The 18,856-nt window shown below is 39.3% G+C and overlaps 1 protein-coding gene across 3 annotated transcripts in view; it reads right to left on the minus strand.

The window, feature by feature from the left end:
• Window positions 1-10,400: 10,400 nt before the first annotated feature.
• Window positions 10,401-18,856, minus strand: part of GRIA1 (glutamate ionotropic receptor AMPA type subunit 1) — a 264,606-nt gene continuing 256,150 nt past the window's right edge. For 2 of the 3 annotated variants that reach the window (XM_084885451.1, XM_084885450.1), the window contains exon 16: window positions 10,401-13,449. In XM_084885451.1, the coding sequence (XP_084741577.1) occupies window positions 13,246-13,449 (204 nt within the window). In that variant the 3' untranslated portion in view covers window positions 10,401-13,245. The remainder of the gene's footprint in view (window positions 13,450-18,856) is intronic. The other variant, XR_014795150.1, reaches the window with a different exon arrangement.

Below are 18,856 nucleotides of genomic sequence, written 5' to 3' on the forward strand. Positions count from 1 at the left end.
TGATTGATCACCTGCTTTCCTCCTTTCCCATTTCCCAGACCACTTTCTGCTTGAGGACAGCAAGCTTTTCTCAAAGACCTCAACTCCTCCTGAATGGGTAGAACAAGATTTTGGCCTTTGACCCTGAGCAACATCTTTAGCATCATAGTTAGTTAGCTCTGGAGTCTCAAACATTTGGACTCTAGTTTTGACTCTGCTATTTGTAGTTTTTAATTTTGGGCAAGGTACTTATTTTTATTTTTTCTTGGTGCACTTTCCTCATTTATAATAGCCAATCACAGTCTCTGTAGAGCACAGGGTTCTTGAGAGGATTAAGTGTCATAAAAATGCAAAATACTTAACACTGTGCTCATTGAACAGGAGCTGCTATCTTCTTTCTCATCTTGAAGTTGAGGGAGGTGGTGATATTGGGATGTCTGGGGTTGTACTTTTGGGGCAAAGTGATAAGCTGGATTGTCACTAGAATGCAGGGAAGGAACACAAAGCATGGATGTAATGATAACAGTAATGCTCCCTTACAGCTAGTACAGCACATTACAGTTTATAACACGCACACAATACACATACACATATATAGCCTTCGTTGATCCTTGACATGACTCTGGGGAGTAAGGAAACCATATCATATGATGTATTATGGAAGACCATGGAAAGGGTTACAGAATAAAAGGAAGTGAGAATTACCTTTGATATCCGTGAAGAGGGGTGACACTTGAAAGTACAAAAGAAGAACAAGTGCCTAGCAACATGTCTGTAGTTCATATACTGCATTTAAAAAATAATATTTTTATTGATTTTTAGATAGAGAGGAAGGGAGAGGGATAGAGAGAAACTTTGATGAGAGAGAAACATCGTCAATCGGCTGCCTCCTGTATGCACCCCCACCAGGGACTGAGCCCACATTCCAGCATTTGCCCTGACTGGGAATTGAACCCACCACCTCTTGGTTCCTGGGTCTGATGATCAACCACTGAACCATGCCAGCCGAGCCATATGCTGCATTAAAAAAAAAATCCTCACCAAAGGTTATGTTGTATTGTTTTTTTTTTTTTTTTTTGTTGTTGTTGTTTAAAATTGATTTTTAGAAAGAGAGGAAGAAAGAGAGAAACATTGATCGGCTTTTGCCTCCAGTGTGCTCCCCAGACTGGGGATGGAACCTGCAACCTAGGTCTGTGCCCTGACTTTTGATATATAGATGATGCTCCAACCAACTGAGCCATCCTGCCAGGGCCATATGCTTTATTTTTAAGGTCAGATCAGGCTGAGTGTGGACACAGCTACCTGGAGGAAGTGGTGAGTACCCACATTAATAGAAGTATGCAAGCAAGAGGCATGTGTCAGATAATAATCATCATTTCATCCAGCCTTCAAGCTGTCTTAACTGTGGGAGTCTAGAACTCTGTGAAATTACACATGATTAACTCAACAGGTAGCAAATGATAATCCAAAGTTTCTTGAGAAGCCGTGACTTCTCTTCTCCTTTCCCTTCCTGGCACAGGCATGGCTGCACATTCATAATCAGATTAGAGCAGCAAGAATTTCCCATCTGTGAGGTTGAGGCAGGGAGTCTGGTCTGCCTGAAATCTTCCAACTTGAATTCCACATATGCTTCTTGCCATTATTGTTCCTGCTGCACTGGACTGAGGGAGGGGTGGGCAGAAATGGCTCATTTATGCCCATACCATAGGCAGGGAGTGATGGGAAGTGTGGGCTCTGTCAGGACACCAGCCATTGGGAAGGGAGCAAGTGGTAGGACAGATGAGAAAAAAGCAAATGGAATAGCAACTGCAGGCAGGCTGATTGAGCTTTGGGGCCCAGGGTGGGGGTGGGGAAGCCAAGTTGAAAGGAAATGTCGCTGAGGATACCTGTCTTAGGGGACCCAGGGAGAAAGAGCTTCTGCAGATTTGACCATTTAATGAGTCTTGGTTTTATGTGGCAAGAAGACAGGAAGAGCTACATGTAGAGAATTTGAAAGCATAATCCTTCTGAGATATAGTCCTGGAATTGAGTATTAACTAATTAATTATATAATCCATTAATTCATTAATTTGTTGAGTACTTAACATATGGTAGGCTTGGTGAGATAATGGAATGGGAAGATTTCTGGGGCTGTAGTTAAAAGTCCCAGGTTGGCCTTGGGGGCAACCCATTAAATCCTTCTGAGTCTCTGTTTATTCATGTGTGAAATGGGGGTACCAGTGCCTACCCTGTGCCCCTTTAGTATTGTGAGGCTAGAATGAGGCCATGTGTGTGGCAAACATTTTGCAAATTGGCCCTGTAGCAATTCTTTCTTTGGCAGGTATAGGAGAAAAGAGAGGGTGGTAAGGAACCCAATTTTCATTCCAAATCCATATCTGTAAAAATAAAGTGGGAGCTAGTTTATAAGGTCTTGATTCTGGGTTCTTAAGATTGAGTGTTTATCTTTCTTCTAGGCTGGGATGCAAGGACCTTTGGAGTCAGACAACTCTGCAATGCAAAGCTAGCTCCACCATCTGGCAGTTCTGTGATGGGCATGTTGTTTAACTTCTCTGAGCATCTCAAGTGAAAACAAAGATAATAATGCCTGCCTTTTAGATTATTTTTTATGAGCTTTGAAAGAGAGAGTATATGAAATGCCATTAGGCCCAGTTGATAGACTTACAGAAAGTTATATGTGTCTGACAGAGACCTCTTGGTGTGCTAGAAAGTGAATAATCTGAAACTCTTCCCATTGATAGTGTTTACATTTTTTCATCATTACATGGTGGGCAGAGGACATGCCGTTAGGATAAATGGCAACACCACCTGTGTTTGCATGTCTCACAGGTAGTGTTGCCATTTAACCCAAAGGCTCTTGGCTACCTCCTAAAGGTATGCACTGCAACTATCTAGAGGGCTATCTTAGAGGCATTCTGGTGAGCAGAATTTTCCCCACATCCTTAAAATTCTAGTAATGGCAAGATAAACATCTGACCTGTCAGACTACCTTTTAGTTAGGCTCTGCCTACAAATATATTATTAGTTCCTCCTTCTCACTCTTTTGTATAGGGCCAGCCCTTGGCCAGTTACATCCTCAAATTAGTAGACATGTGCTTTTCCTGTTCCTGTCCTCCTAAGGGGTATCACATGACCAGCAACTGTCTGGGATTCTCATTTGATAGAGTACTAAGATCATGAGTGCGAAGGCTCATATTCTAAGCCCTGGTATCCCACTTTTGCTTATGTGATTCTGAGCAAGTCTCTTGATCTTCCTAAATCTGAGGCTTTAATTTATAAAATGGGAATGGTCATCTGTACTTCGTCTACCATTCAGGATGTTGCTGTGGATCAAGACAGGCCATAGATATGAAAGACCTTTGTAGCTGCAGAATTCAGTGGCAATGTGAAAGATTATTATTCAAGAGCAACCATCACTCTAAGTAAAAGCATTAAAAACAGTGAGTGGAATTTTGTCTATGAGCCAACAGGGTGAGAATAGATTTTCCAGGGACTTCTGAAAGCACCAAACTGCTGCTTGGCCTCAGTGGCCTGTATATCAGTATGGTTTGCTTCTATCAATTGTCTCTTTATATACGCACATTTCTCTGTGCGATCTCCCTCAGGTCCTCATGGAATTTATACATTTAGTATGTTTTTTTTATACCCAGGACAATACATTTAATGCAAAGTTATAGCCAACCACAGGCATCCAATCTCTGCTACAGGACAAAAGTAAACATGAACAATAAAAGCTGCTTTCTCTCCCTGAAATAATGCAAAGAAAGAGAGAAAGTGGAGAGAGAAAATGGAGAGTATTTCTGGTAATATATTCTTTTCTAAAGGATGAAGAAAATAAAATTTTATGGACAGGAATATACCCCTTTGAAGTGTTATTTATTACTCCCTTAATACAAAATCTTGTTCAGAGAGCTTTTGCTATTTATGAGTAAAGACTTATAACCCTTCTCATCCCCACCTCTGACAGGTTAATAAAAACATTCTTTTCCTGACAGCAGAGGAGAAAATGGAGGCTGACAGATGTTAGGATGGTGACATTGGTGCCTGAACACATGCAAATGGGTTTGAACATGAAACATTTGAATTTGGTTAAACCTGTTTGAGACCAGAGGCTAGCCATAGAAACAATGGGTTAGAGCTCAATTGCTGACTTTTTTTTCCTTTATTATTATATGGTTCTTAGCTGGTCCCTGATTTATGAATCATAATTCCTTTGGTCTTTAGAGAATAAAAATCTAATTCAAAGTAACTTAGGCAAAAGAGGCAAGTTATTAGCTCTTACCCCTGGGAGGTCTGGGTAAAGGCTGGCTTTAGGAACTGGGTCCAGGGACTCAGATTTAGGACCCTTTCCTTTCGTTATATATCTTGATTTGGGTGAGTAGGTTTTATTCTCTTATACTATAGACAGACTTTCTCTACATGATTCAAAAGATAGCCCTTGGATAATTTTAGCTTGGACTCAAAATATAAGGCCCCTTTCTTACCCAAATTCCACATTTAAAAAATCCCAGGGGAGAATTCTAATTGGCCAGACTTGGGTCACAAGATTAGTTCTAGCCAATCATTGTGTCTAGGGTAAAAAGCGACTATAATTGAGGTGTGGGGAAGGGCAGGGTACTAAGGTTGCCAGCACAACCAGGACAAGATTACAAGGTAGTAGGGGAAGTTCCCCAAAGGAAGGGATGCCAGGCTGTCAAAACCCAGAGATGTCTACTACTACTTACTATACTGTTGTTTTTTTTTTTCTAATGGTTTTCCAATGGTTTGGAAATTTTTAATAATATTGTTGCTAAATAGTTTCTATATAGTTCATTAATCTGATTACTCAATTAAATTAACAGCTTCTTTTCTCCACCTTACTAAACAAATGAATTTCTGTGTAAAGAACTCTTTATTTAATAGAAAAAAATCAAAATGATTTTCCCCCCTGTTTATGGCTTTGAGACAGGATAAAGAGAAGGACAATGAACTATTTTGTCTGTCTAAAATATCTAGGTAATTAAGTTTTTTTAAAAATAATTTTTCCTTGGAATTGCTTAGATAACATCCACTTCAGATACTGGTACATCCAACATTAGGTTTCATGCATAATGAATTTCTACTATCTCTTTAGAACACTTTTCAGGGATTTACATAAAACAAACCTTCCTAATTGTAAAATCATGACATTTGTCCTCAACATTCTCTAATTTTCCCTTCTGAATTCTTTGCTTAACTCCTGTATGACTATATCACCCTTTGGGTGCCTCTTTCCTATTCCTGTCCAATACTATTATCAAGAAAGCACCTTATAACAGGAATTTAAACTCAGGTTGACTTTGCCAGATTTTTTTTTCTACCAAAAGTATTTACAAAGAAACTTACTAACAACTTTATGAAATCAAAGGCTTTGTCCTAGATAAGGAATTTTGGGATACAGTACACATCGAGGGAATATTTTTGTTTGGGGGAATTTCTTCTTCTGCAACTATATCATGTTATATTAGTTTCAGGTGCACAACATAGTGATTAGGTGTTTACATAATTTAATGAAGTGATCATTCCCATATGTCTAGTACCCATCTGACATCATACATAGTTATTACAATATTATTGACTATATCCCCTATGCTATACTTTACATACCAGTGATGATTTTTATAACTGGCAATTGGTATTTCTTAAACCCTTTCATTTTTGGTTGGTTGGGGCAAATTTTTATGCTGGGTCTGAAGTCCCATTATCTAGGTGTGTGAATACTTTAGATTTGAGACTAGTCTTGATTACAGTTTTCAGCTACCTCAATCCAAAAATTCCTCCCCAGGTCATTGTCCAATTTATCTAGATACAATTGACTAGCTTTACAAGGCTAGGAAAAAAGCCAGACATTGAGTTTTAGGGTTAAGTGTAAGAAGATCTCTGGACTGTGAGCCAGGAGAGCTAGCTTCTAACTAGTCTTAGTTTAACCAGAAATTTATGTGACCTTGAGCAATTCACTTATTCTCTATGGCCTCAAGTTCACTTATTTATAAAATATATTTGAGTAAAAATATTTGATTATTTCTAAGCTCTCTTCAACTCTTAAAATTTCTATTTTCATTTATTTATGTAAAACATTTATCCAGTTGAGATGCAACTATCTCTCCCCAATGATATGAGAGCATGAAATCAGACAATGAATATAAAATGCCCAGCCCAAAGCAGATGTTTAACAAATGCCAGTGGCAGTGCTTATTTTGGTAATGCTAATGATTTTTACACTACATAGTTTCTTAATTTGGTGTTTATGAACTGATTTTATGTGCTGTTTTCTTTTTTGGTAACAGCAGCTTTACTGTGGCAATAGTCTAAACACACACACACACACACACACACACACACACACACACACACACTCCTTATTTACATCTGAGGATGCCATGTGTTGTCAACATTTTCCATTGGCCAAAGCCTACAGTCCTTCAGGAATGGAGGAGAATGCTTTACCATAGCAGGAATGGTGAAGATATTGCAAAGCAGCTCTCCTTCCTCATCTTGTGCTCATGACTTGATTTATGAACCCATTATAGTTCCCCTTTATTTGTAGAGCCCAGAATTTTTCTCCTCATGTGTCTCTGGTGGTACAACACCCATTTGTATCCCTGGCTCCTTCTTTGATGAGTTCTTTTATATTCAAGCAAGTACCATCTACAGGAGGCAGCCTGTGCCCTTCTGGTAGTATCTTTCTGGGGCTTTGTACTGGAAACTGTCACGAGGACAGATGACTTCCTCTGATCTGTAATGGGAATTCCTTTGTTGTGGGGATATGCAAATTCTAGGCAGCTAAAGCTCTACTACCTCCGAGTCTGTTTGCTCAGGTATAAAATTGGGATGGTATTTTATCTCCAGGGTTATTGCCATGAGGATTAGCGACTAATGTATAAAGTGCCTATCATAGTGCTTGGTATATAGGAGAGGCCTAAAATATTAGTTTCCTACTAAATTCAATACATGATATCTGAATGAATTTCTTCTTCAGCAGCTCCCTTAAAGCACACCTTCAACTTTTATTTCACATTGGATCAATAGCTTCCCATTCCCAGCCCAGCCTTCTCTTCACTGATTTGGTTGACCAAAATGGTGCCAGTTACATTGGATACTGCTCTTTCCCACATAGGCCCTGCCTATTCTGTCCTTCATGCACTGAATTGTTTGGTTTCCTCTTCTCTGGATGCTTTTATTTCTCTGGCAGTGTAATATCTACATAACCTCAAGGCAACACACAAATGTCATCACCTCCTTTCCTTATTTCCCCAGGCAGAATTGATCTCCCCTCCTCTGGATACCTCTCTCATTCATCAAGTCATTCAACAAATATTGATTGAGGATCTATTATGCTTGTGGAAGACAATATCCCTGGTCTTGTAAATGTATATTCTAGGTGGAAAGAGGGAGATAATAAGCAAATAAACAAGATATTATTAGGTGGTGATGAATATTGTGAGAAAGTGATTTCAGAGCTGATCTGGATAAGATGGAGAGGAAAGGTGTTTCGGGCAGATGGCATCTTGAGCTGAGACATAGTTGATAAGAAGCCAGTTTCACAAAGATCTGGTTGAAGAGATTTTCAAGCAAAGGAGACAGCAGGTGCAAGGGCCTTGGGATGGAACTAAGTGTGGCATGTTTGAGGAACATGACAGAAGTTGGGGTAGCTGGAAAAGAGTGATCAAGGGAGGAAGGGTGGTAAAATCTCCTTAGGAGGTAGTACAAAAGGTAGAAAGGCAGTGACTTTGGAGAGAGACAGACTTGGATTAATATCCAGGCCAAATCATTGGTTGGCTGAATGACCTTGGTTTCTGAACCTCTCTGAACTTTCATTTACTTGTGTGTAAATGGGATAATAAATCCTTACCTTACAATACTGTGAACAAAGGGCTAAATGAAAGGTATAAGAAATCCTAGCATAATATCAAAGAGAAGTTAAAGGTGTCACCAGTGGGATTCACAGTGCCCATGAAGGAAGAAGCTGATAGGCAATGCTTTCTGATAGACTGTTTAAAATGCAGGTGGTGGGATTTGGTGACTTTAATGGAAAAAGCCACATAGTTTGGAAAATAACTGGCTGTGCTGAAGGCTGACTCATTTCACAAAGTTGAACCTTCCCTTTCCTGAGGGATGTACCTCTGATGATTGTATTTTATCTCTAATGTCTTGTGTCTCTGTCTTCCCCTAACAGAATGTTATTATAAACATACCTAATTGATAAAGTAGCATTCAGAGCCCAAGTTGGGGACCTATGTATTTTTCTTCTTTTTTATCAGATGACTATAAAGGCATTTTTTTCTCTTGGGACCATGGAGATTTGACTGTCATCAGGTAACCTGGTTTATGGTGTTGGTAAAATACCACTAATAATAGTGCTTTGTAATTTTCAATGATGTTTTCATGAGCATTTTCTTTGGATGGCCCAATTTAGTGATTGTCAATTCTGGCTGCACATTATAATAACATGATTGTTCAAACAAATGAAGCTTTAATAAAACAACTATGCCTTCATTCAAGCAAACTGTATTTGGAGAAGGATTTTGGGGGTTGGTGATTTTGTTTAAAGTTTCCTAGGTGATTCCAGTTTGCAGTTAGGGAAGAGAATCTCTGCCTATTTTGACATCAGATGTCCCAATTCTTTGATAAGGAAAATGAGGTCAGAGTATTTAATTTTCTTGCTTAAAGTCGACATAAATAAGGAGAAGCCAGGTAATGTGAACCCTATAATCTCTGGCCTTTCCACGGTACTACATTGCTTCTCTACTCACAAGGTGATCTTGGGGGAAGTAGCTTCTTATTCAAGAACCTCAGTTTTCTTATCTGTAAAGTGGGATAATAGTGGACTTCCATAGACATTCTTTCTTATAGAGAGCATTAACATTTGGTAAGAAAGGAACTTGCCATCTTGTCTCTCAATTAGGATAAATTGATTTTTGACATTATTTCAGTGAAAGATATCCATTGTCATTTCTGTAGGGCTTTGATGACTCCCTCTTGGTATATATTAGAGTGCTACTGATCAGATAACCTAAATAGGGCTATAAAATATGCAAGACAAGGAAAAGTAGAGGATGTATGTGTCAACTTTCACACCAGCAGAGTCTCCTTGATAGGGGTTTGTCCCAACTCCAGAATTAGTCTAATACTCTCATGGGGAAACTTTGATTGTTAGGAACACCATTTTATTTATTTATTTATTTATTTATTTATTTATTTATCTATTTATTTATTATGCTTTTATTTAGGAACTCCTCTCTTTAGCTTAGTGCTAAATGCATTGGCCTGTAACCCCCAGAACTGATCATGGTCTTGTACACACAGACATATAGCTTCATTTCTTCAGAACAGCCCTGAGAATCCTTCCCCAGGCTGAATCAATTATTCTGCAGGGGACTTGCTTTTCAGTTCCTCATCTTCCTTGCTGTCTCTTGGCCTGGATCCATTTTAAAGGGGCTAAAGAAACTTTTTCCTCTTCTTCCCTTTTGGCAATTTTGTCTGGATTAGTGAGCTCTTATGCCCAATAGAATAGGCTGACCTTCCCAAAGGTGTGACAAGTGTAGCTTTAACCATTTTAAGTTACTTTGGCATAACGGAAAGGTAGAAAACTATTTGCCTATTATTTTTCTGACTATCATGCATCATAGTTTGGTTAACAGAGAGGTGGGTAACATAAAGGCTTTGTATTTGAGCAAACCCAGTTCAAATCCTGGCTCTGTCACAGGACTTTGAGCAAGTTAATGTCATCTCTTTAAATTTGAATTCTTTTGTAAGGCCCTACTTTAGAGATCATTGTCATGATATAAAAGGGTATTAAGTGTGCTTAATATAGTATGTCCTTAATAAGTGTTCTTATAGCCATTATAATTGTCCCAACTATTTGATGGTAAGGTGATCAGTTTTCTCCTCATGTTGGTGTTACCTGCTTCTTTATTCAATGTCACCTTCAATGGAGGGGACTACAATGCCTGGAGCTACTACAAGTCTGTTAGTTTCTTTTCCTTCCCCCCCTTCTCCCCCCCCCCCCTCACCCTTTTCTATCATGGTAATTGTTACCTGAAATGCCTTTAAAGTTTTGACCCATATTAATATGTAGCATTCCTTAGGAAAGAAAACATTTGGAGCTATTCAATATTGAAGTGTCAACGAATGTCAGATTCTTCACAGGAGCCCTCTTTTTTTTGTAAAAGAAAAGCTTTCAGGCAAGAATTGTGGTCTGAGGACCAAGATTATCTACTTAGAAACCTGGTCTAGATTTGGTTTTCTTGTGATTATCTGAACATCACTTGGCTTCCAGTTTGGGGATGTCTGAGAGACATTCCCTGTGAGCCAACCAGTTCCCTAGAGGTATTATGACTATTACAAGTGGCTCCTTATGCAATTGTAACTATAGCCCTTGAAAATAAGATACCACTCTCTGTCTCTTTTATTTTGTTTCTGGGTTTTTTTTTTTTTTGCTATCCTATTTGGATGAATAACTCACAACAATTCAGTTCAGCTGAAGTGACTTGTTTGAGATCTGTTTGTGAGTCATGCATAGTAACCACCATTAAAAATTGTGGACTTTGGTTCCATAATAAGGAAATCACATAAGTTCTAGAGCTCTGGCTTCAGAAATGGCACAATGGAATGAACAAATATGAAAAGTAGATAATGGATCCACAGTGATTTAATTCTCGGTGATATTTTCAGTTTATGCAAATGCAAAAAGAAGAAAAAAAATAAACCTGGCTACTTGGAAAAAAGCCAACAGAAACAAAAAAAAAATATTTAGTGTTTGATCAAGCAAAAGTCCTTCCACACATCTGCCAAGAGAGTTAAAACAAATATAGGTGTTAAATAAAAGGCCCAGGTACCAAAGAGCAAAATTTAATGAAAGCTAGAACTGTTAAGTATGGGTTCCTGTTGAGAAAAATGTCAATCTTTCAGAGTTTTCCCATTGTTCTATTTTTAAGAAAAGTGTAGTAAAAATACATAATACAAGTTAACTTTTACGCCCTTGCTTTTGTTTTTCCCTGTCACTTCTCCATTGACAAAAAAATATTTTCCATTGGAGTCTTGGACCTCCACTTAGCATAGACCTTCATTTCTAGCACAGATTGCCTCTCACCATCAGATCATGTTATTGGTGAGCTCAGTAGCTGGAGAGTCATCCTACCAGGCCAAAGGCAAAGGTCTTTGAAGCATGTTAATGGTACAGGGTTGTTTCCAACTCCTCTGAAATGTAGGTTCCCTAATGGCGGGTCATACCAGATTCTGAAGTGGTAGGATAAGGGCTGAGAAAAATCTGTCAAGAGGGCAGGGGCTGGGGAGGACATCACCTGGCAGTAGTGAAAAGTGATAATCCACTTCAAGGGTCTTGCTTCATGTACCATTCCCACATTGACATGTGAGAGACTGAACAACACTTGAGTTGAAAGGGCAAAGAGTTTGATTTTGGAATGATTCTTTGCTATGGCTGATGAAAGAAGAATGGGAAGGATATAGAGGTGTTGGGTGTCCAATGAGAGAATCTACAGATGAAACCAATCATGCTGCCTACTTGTAGGCAGGCTTCAAAACCATTAGTTTGTCAATTGCTAATGATAACCCCTAGCAGAGAAGACTGGATAGAAGTTGGGGATAAGGGAACAGCCAGAATATGGTTATCAAAAAAGCTAATGACACATGGCACACACTGAATCATGCACCTAGGAGATGGCTGCTGGAGAGCTGGAAGCCAATTGCACCAAGAGTGATAGTTAGGATCTCCAGGAAAGCCATGTGCTAGGAACTGCACCCTCCCAACCAAAGTTGCAGTCTGCCTGGGCTTCTCTCCACAAGCCCTGTCACCTCTCCAGTCTTGCTTTAGTTTAGCTTTGTATTCATGATCTTGGGTGTATTGACTCTGGTCACCAGAATGTAACATCTCCATTCTGTTTTAACTGGGGGGAAGGCCTGCCTCCTTGGCTTAAAAGTTGGGGCAGGGATCTTAAGGACCTCAATGTCATTATCAATGTAATCCATCTCCTTTTCTTCCTCCAAGTAATAAAGCATTGGGTATTTTACTTTTTAGAAAATTGTCTGGCCACATGCTAAAGTAACACTTTATATGGACATGAAAACCCAAGTTCTCTGGGTCAGTGAAACCCTAAGCATCATATTCAGCCTCTCACCAAAGAGAGGGCGCATCATGGAAGGTTCTATTGCTTTTGGGCTTCAGTGAAGCTTCCTTTTCCAAAATTCTTTCATTACCTTTCTTTTGCACTTAGCTTGCATAGCATTTTCCCTCATATCAGAGGCTTCAAAGAGAAAGAGTCTATTCCTCAGTGGGGCTCCTGCTCAGATATTAAGCAAATGAGAAGCGAAAATCATGGGTGCTATCTTCCTGGCTGCCAGCTGTTCCCAAGTCTCTATTTGGCTCAGGAGGCCAATTGCCCTTGGGCTTGAATGTAGTTAGAAAGACATACTTCTCAGGGCGGAGGTTGACTCTGTGAAGAAATATAGCATTCCACCTAAGGCCTATGAGATGGCTCTTATACATTAAAGGAAGTTTTATCTGGCTCCCAGCAATAACTCCATGAGTCTCCTCTGAGTGCACACTTGCCTTTGCCTCACTTGCTTTTCAAACGCATTCTCAGCTAAATCAGTGTTTAGGCAGTGCTTTGTCTGGGGAAGGCAGCTCCCTCCTTCAGTGACCTCCATTTCCATCCAGGGCTTGGAGCCATAGGCTAGAGGGTAACTGGAGAGCTCTCATGATGAATTAGTTCGAAAGTTGCTTTTTTCCTTTTGCTTGTAAGTAGAACAAACCTCCAATCTCCAATCTGAAAACTGAAGAGGGGTGGGTAAGGAGTTGGGAATAAGAAGTAAGGAGAAGGAAGGGGCCTAACAGAACCTGCAAACCACAAGTATTAGTAAGAAAAAATTGCACACACTAAGACACATTAACAAATGAATTAAAAGAAAACAATAGTTTCCTCATTAGTGTTCTGATGACACTACTGTCAGAGACACAAGCTCTTTTAGATAGGGTTATTTCCCCTTATTGCAGTGCAGTGTGATTTATCATCCTTAATTAGCAACGGAAAAGGGTGAAAGAACATCAAAAAAAGGAAAAGGGATAGCAGAATGGTTTTCAGTTCTTCAGGAAAATCTGTTGAATCCTCCTCCTTGTGGTCATAGTGGTTGGTGGTAGTTTGCGTTTCATTTTGTTGTTTTTGGCACTGAAGGGCTTGGGATGGGGTTGGAGGAGCCCGAGCCTGCTCCCCAAGGGATCTCCATCTGTTCCAGTTATAATCCTGTGGCTCCCAAGGGCATCCCTGAACTGTGACTCATGCAGGGAATTGATTGCATGGACTTGGGGAAGTCATGGCTGACCACTCGGCCATTCTCTCCACTACCACCACCACCATTGGCTCCTGCCCCACTGTTTCGGGGGAGTGTCGATGTCCGTATGGCTTCATTGATGGATTGCTGTGGGATCAAACAGAAACCCTTTTCAGGAGGACCATGGGGTTCTTCCCCAGGTCCTTGGCAATGATTGGCAAGGAGAAAGAGTCAACAATGGACATAAAATGTCACCCCTATCCTTTCACCCATCCAACTCCCTTCCTATTCTGTAATGCTAATTTTGACTTCCCATGACCTCACAAAACTGTTGCACGGCTCTGGAAATGTCTGGTCCCCTGTCTGGATCTTAAGTTCTCTGTTTAATGAGGTTTGCTGGACCGGGTGATCTCTAAAATCTTTTCTGGTTCTTATATTCTGTGTTTTCTAAAAGTGAAATAGTTCTATGGTTGCATTGATGATAATGTAGCAACATGAACCAAATGGAAAAGCTCTGGAAATGGGGTTTAGAAAACTTGAATTTTAGTTCTAGTTCTGACATCCACTATTCATGTGACCCTGTGCATATCTTCTTACCTCTCTAGACCATTTAAATCTCCAGGTTTATGAAATATGATTATGTATGTACCTACAGGCTTTTATTAGCAAGAGTGATGCCACTATGTGAACAATTATTTCAAATGTTAAAAATTAAGGCTGTGTTATTGTTGGATTAAAATAAAAAATTTTCTCTAATTTACTTCAGGGGAAATGCTATCCTACTATTGGCAGCATGTGTTAAGGAAATGTAGGACTTAGTTGAATAATACAATAGGCAAAAAGTAATTGCAAAGAGGTATGTGCTAAAGAAAATGTGAATGCATTGCAAGGTTCATTATCTGTCAAATGCTTCCTATCAGTACATATCACCTGCAATTCCAGGTTGACTTCAGATCAGTGCTTATAAGCTTTGTGATTTCTAGATTATTGGAATTCTAGATATGAAAACGATTCCAATAATCACCCAAAGATCAGATGAGTTAGGGGGAATGTTCAAGAATACAATATAGGGTTAAAACCATATCCTTCTAGACAAGAGGAAGGGTGCTGTTCTGAGTTCCTTTGGAGAAAGAAACTTCATGATATGACTTGAATGATATGAATTTCAAACCTGTATTTCTTCATCTCTTAACTTCCTATTAAATTATCCTCATAGAATTTTTGAGATGGGGATTGCTTTTTTTTTTTTTTTGTGTGTGTGTGTGTGTGTGTGTGTGTGTGTTTTGGTGGGAATCAACATAAAGAAGAATTATCTATAAGTTGAGAGTTTTTTTTTCTTGAAGGCCAACCCTACTCATACTGTATTCCATTCTCACATTTTTCTTGAAGCCATCCTAGACTGTACCAGTAAGTGCTGGACTTCCTCACCTTAGTACTCATACATTATGCACTCTCTTGTAACAGTTCTGCTTCAGGTATGTAAGTTTCATCTTCTTTAAGGGAGCTATCTGGAGAGAGGCAAGGACCAAATCTTTTTATTCCTTAACTATCTCCAAGAGTGTCCAGCTTATAGTAAAATGCTTAATCGATATTCTTTAATTTTGTCTAAGAAAACCCAACCACATAGGATCCTTCTTAAAAATTGTATGGCTTTCTCTTTTGCATATCATTATATTCTAGTGACCCAAGAAGAATGTCTACCTACTTTGGTCAGACTGACTAACCAGGGCAGTTTTGACCCAATTTTTGTTCTTTCTTCAATACTTTGTTAGGAATATCTTCTTATTACTGGCAGTTCTGTCAATGTGTTTCAATGTTATTTCTTTTTAAAATCAACGATTCAGAGAAACTTGCCCCATATGATGTTCCACCCACACTGGCTTTGTCTCTTCCTCAAACCCTCAGAGTTGATTTATTTATATTCTGTCTTGGTTGTCCTCCAATGAAAAGGAAGGTTGGATTGCATTCTTTTAAGTCAAGGCCAAATAAATACCACTGTAATACTCTATGGGGGAAATGTGAAATGAAAACATGAAGTATTAATGGTTACTTATTCTCACCTAAAAATGTTGAAAAGAAAGTAACTTTGTATGTGTTTATAAAATATGGAAACGTCTATAGGTTAACTTGAAATGTCTACCTCCTATTATTTTTTCTCTATCTCATCCTTTTAATTAAAAACAAAAAGTTTAAAGTTCATTCTAATGATCTTGGGCTTTGTTTCTGAAAAGGTCTCACACATTCCCATTGAAGTTGGTAGTACTTATTCAATTTATCTTAAAGGAAAAGATTGGTGGCACAGTCAGCATTGCTGCCTATCAAAGTGTGAGAGAACATAGCCCAAGATGTAGTTAAAACCCTCTAACATCTATTGGTGGTGGGTACTGCCTGATAATTGGTTTCCTTTCTAACACTTTTATGGATCTCAAGAGAAGAGATGAAGAGAGCCCACACTTTGGGAGTGGAAAGCAATGCTAAAAATGACTAGCTCACTAGTTTAAACTTGGCTGCACATTGGAGGGAGTCTTGGGAAATTTTGGGAAACAATAACAAACAACAACATTGAAGCCTGAGACCTAATCCCAAAGATGTTGACTTGATAGGATAGTGTGTGTCTTGTATATCTTGAATTTTAAAAACTTCCCAGTGATTCAATTATATAAGCAAGGTTGATATACACTGATCTAGGTAATTTCATTCACTTTATAGAGAAACTGAGGACTTATGACTGACTTGCTTAAGCTTACAGTTATGGGGTCTAGTGCCTTTTAACTATGGTTCTTCTGCTCCCTCCACCCCCCGTACTAATCTGTCATAAGCAAAAGCAGTTTCCCTTTTTGCCTAAGGGAAATGTGGTTTTCCCTTGTCTAGTTTTGACATACCAGCTGTTTTTAAATGTCATCCTTACAGATATTGTTTTGAAATTGATACTCAGGGAGAAAAGAGTGAGTGAAAAGTTCAAAGTTGGCTCATTTCATTTCTCATAACAGTGATTTCATCCCAACTTCTCAGATGCTTGTTTTCTAAGAAAAGTCTGCCAGGCCCCACATGTCATAGAGCACCCCAATAAAAGCTCAAACCTCAGCAATGACTCTATCCTAGCATGTGTGCTAAGAGCCAGAGTGACCGCCTGCTGGGATGGATGCACCCTCCCATCCCCCCTTCAAGCATCACCAGGTCTCTCAGCTGCTCATTAATTCCACAGAAATGTACAAATCCTCAATTGTGGTGGCTTAAACATGACCTGTGTTAGTATAGCCACATGCAATTATGAAAGGTCAGCAGCTTTCTGGGGGTGGGAGAGCTGGGGGTTATTTTTCTTTGGGAGCAGATAAGAACTCAGGTTCTGGTCTATTTTCCAGGCAGAGGGAAAAGTGGAGGATGTGAGAAGTGGAGAATCCAATTTGGAGTTTGTCTTAGGTTATACTTTGCTGCTTTATGACAATTTAAATTAGATACAACTGTTCTGGTTGCCCGAATCCAACTCTGAGTTCCCAACTCTTATATTTTTTCTCTTCCCTCTGACTTCCTGTATCCTGGTCACCCTGGCTTTATTCTGATTTCTGGGCAAGAGTTCTGGTGTTTGGGTCTCTCACACTTGTGCAATGTTTCCTGGCAACTCTCTTTACATGAATTTCCTTCATACTTCAGATGTTAAACATTGCTTTCTCAAGGAAGCCTTCCTGACCTGCCCAGCCACCATTCCCTGATCACAACTTGACTACACTGGGCATTTTTCTTTGTAACACTTATTGGATACGTGTATTTGCTTATTTTCTGTCTTCTTCATCAAACTCTCATTGTCCTGAGAGCAGACACTGTGTCTGTTTTGTTCCCAACTGCATCACCAATGCTGAGCAATGACTAGCATATGGTTATTATGGAGGGCTTACTATAGTCCAGACATATTGCTAAGCTCTTTATGTCCATTTTTTTTCATATAATCGTCATAATAATTTTATGAGGTCTGAACTACCACTAGCTCCATTTTACAGAAAATGAGGATCAAAGAGCTATTGAAACTTATCTAAGATGACACAGTTAATAAATAGAGCAAGTTGGATTACATTCAGACATTCAGATTCTAGAGCCTGTGCTTTAGACCATTATATTGCACTGTGTCCTAAGGGAGCAGTAAGAAAGGGCTGCTGTGATGGGTATTGGGCAATCCCAAACCCAGTGGTTTAGATTATGGTCCATGGGAGGATTTTGGGGAGTTATAAAAGCTGCAGTTCACCTAACTCTTCTCCTGTTCCCCTTGTTGCATCTTGAGTGACTTTTTGTCACTTTAAAGGGTAAGTTAGGGGAGTCTTTATGTTCTGGATATAATAGGAAAAGGAAGCTTTGTGTAGGTTCTAGGAGACCTTGTTGTGTTTAGCCAAACCCTTTGGAAATCTAGTCTAGGTTTAAGGTCTAAGGCCCATGCTTTTGCTATGTGTTGTTCTTAAACCTGGTAGTGGGTGAATTGGTCAAAGGTAGGATTAAGGGGTTTCTAGGACCTTTGACCAAATACTATCAGACTGCCATCCCTTAACTGTTCCTGTCTTTATATCTTAGGAAAGTCACCTTTTGAATGGGCCCTATGGGACAGAAGACTAGAAGAGCTTATGTAAAGGCACATGGGTGGAATAGATGTGTAGTTGGAGTATGGAGTATGTAAGAAGAGCAGATTGCCTGGGAAGGGAAACTAGGATGGAGCCATGATATGGAAATGCTGAATGCCAGGACAGAAGGCCCTCCTCCCCAAACTTAAAAGTTTCTGTGTACAGAGCTGAATACAGAGTTTCCAAACAAGGGAAATAAATGCCCAGCAATATCTTCTCTAAGAATGATCTTAGAGATATGTGTAGGGCTGATGCAGAAGTCTCTGGTTGTGATTTAATAGTGGGTGTGGTGAGTGTGGAAGCACTTGCATATTGTAAAATGGGCACCTTAGGGTGCATTCTAGAAAAGTCAAGCCTACCAATGAATCTTTTTAGTCAAGTCAAGGCAACAGCCTAGGGTGCATAGCTCAGAGTGACCATGCCTGTCTGTATTTCTGTTGGTTGGAATCCTACTTGTGCTCCCTCTCAATTTCTGCCTTTTCCTAGAAGACTTTTCTAATTTCTTTTTCCTCTATATTGCTGTAGGACTTCCTATCTATACCATAGGTTGCTTCTCTGAGTACTTTTTCTGTGTCAGTCTTTGTTGAAGGTGCTGAAGGCCACAGGTTGCATCTAACTCCTCTCTGTCTCATCAGGATGTCTTTCTCATGGTTTTATTCTTATTTACCACTTCTATAAATATTTTCCTATTGAAGCTAAATGATGAAATGTGAGGGGCCTTGAAGGTCATGTAATCCAACTCCCTTTGTATACTTCAGTCTATATTTTTGCTAAGAGTTACTTAGCCTCTACTTGTATGCCTCCAGTTATGGGGTGCATGCTACTTTTTGGGACAGTCCATTTCATTTCTGGATACATCTGAAAGAAAGTAGATCTCTCTTATTGTGCTAACATCTGTTCTCTATAGTTTTTGATCATTAGTTCTTGTACACTTTTAGATCCCACAGAACTAGTTTGTTTTCTTTCCCACT

This window comes from Pipistrellus hanaki (assembly GCF_964339955.1).
Source record: "Pipistrellus hanaki genome assembly, chromosome: 5".
Classification (NCBI taxonomy): domain Eukaryota; kingdom Metazoa; phylum Chordata; class Mammalia; order Chiroptera; family Vespertilionidae; genus Pipistrellus; species Pipistrellus hanaki.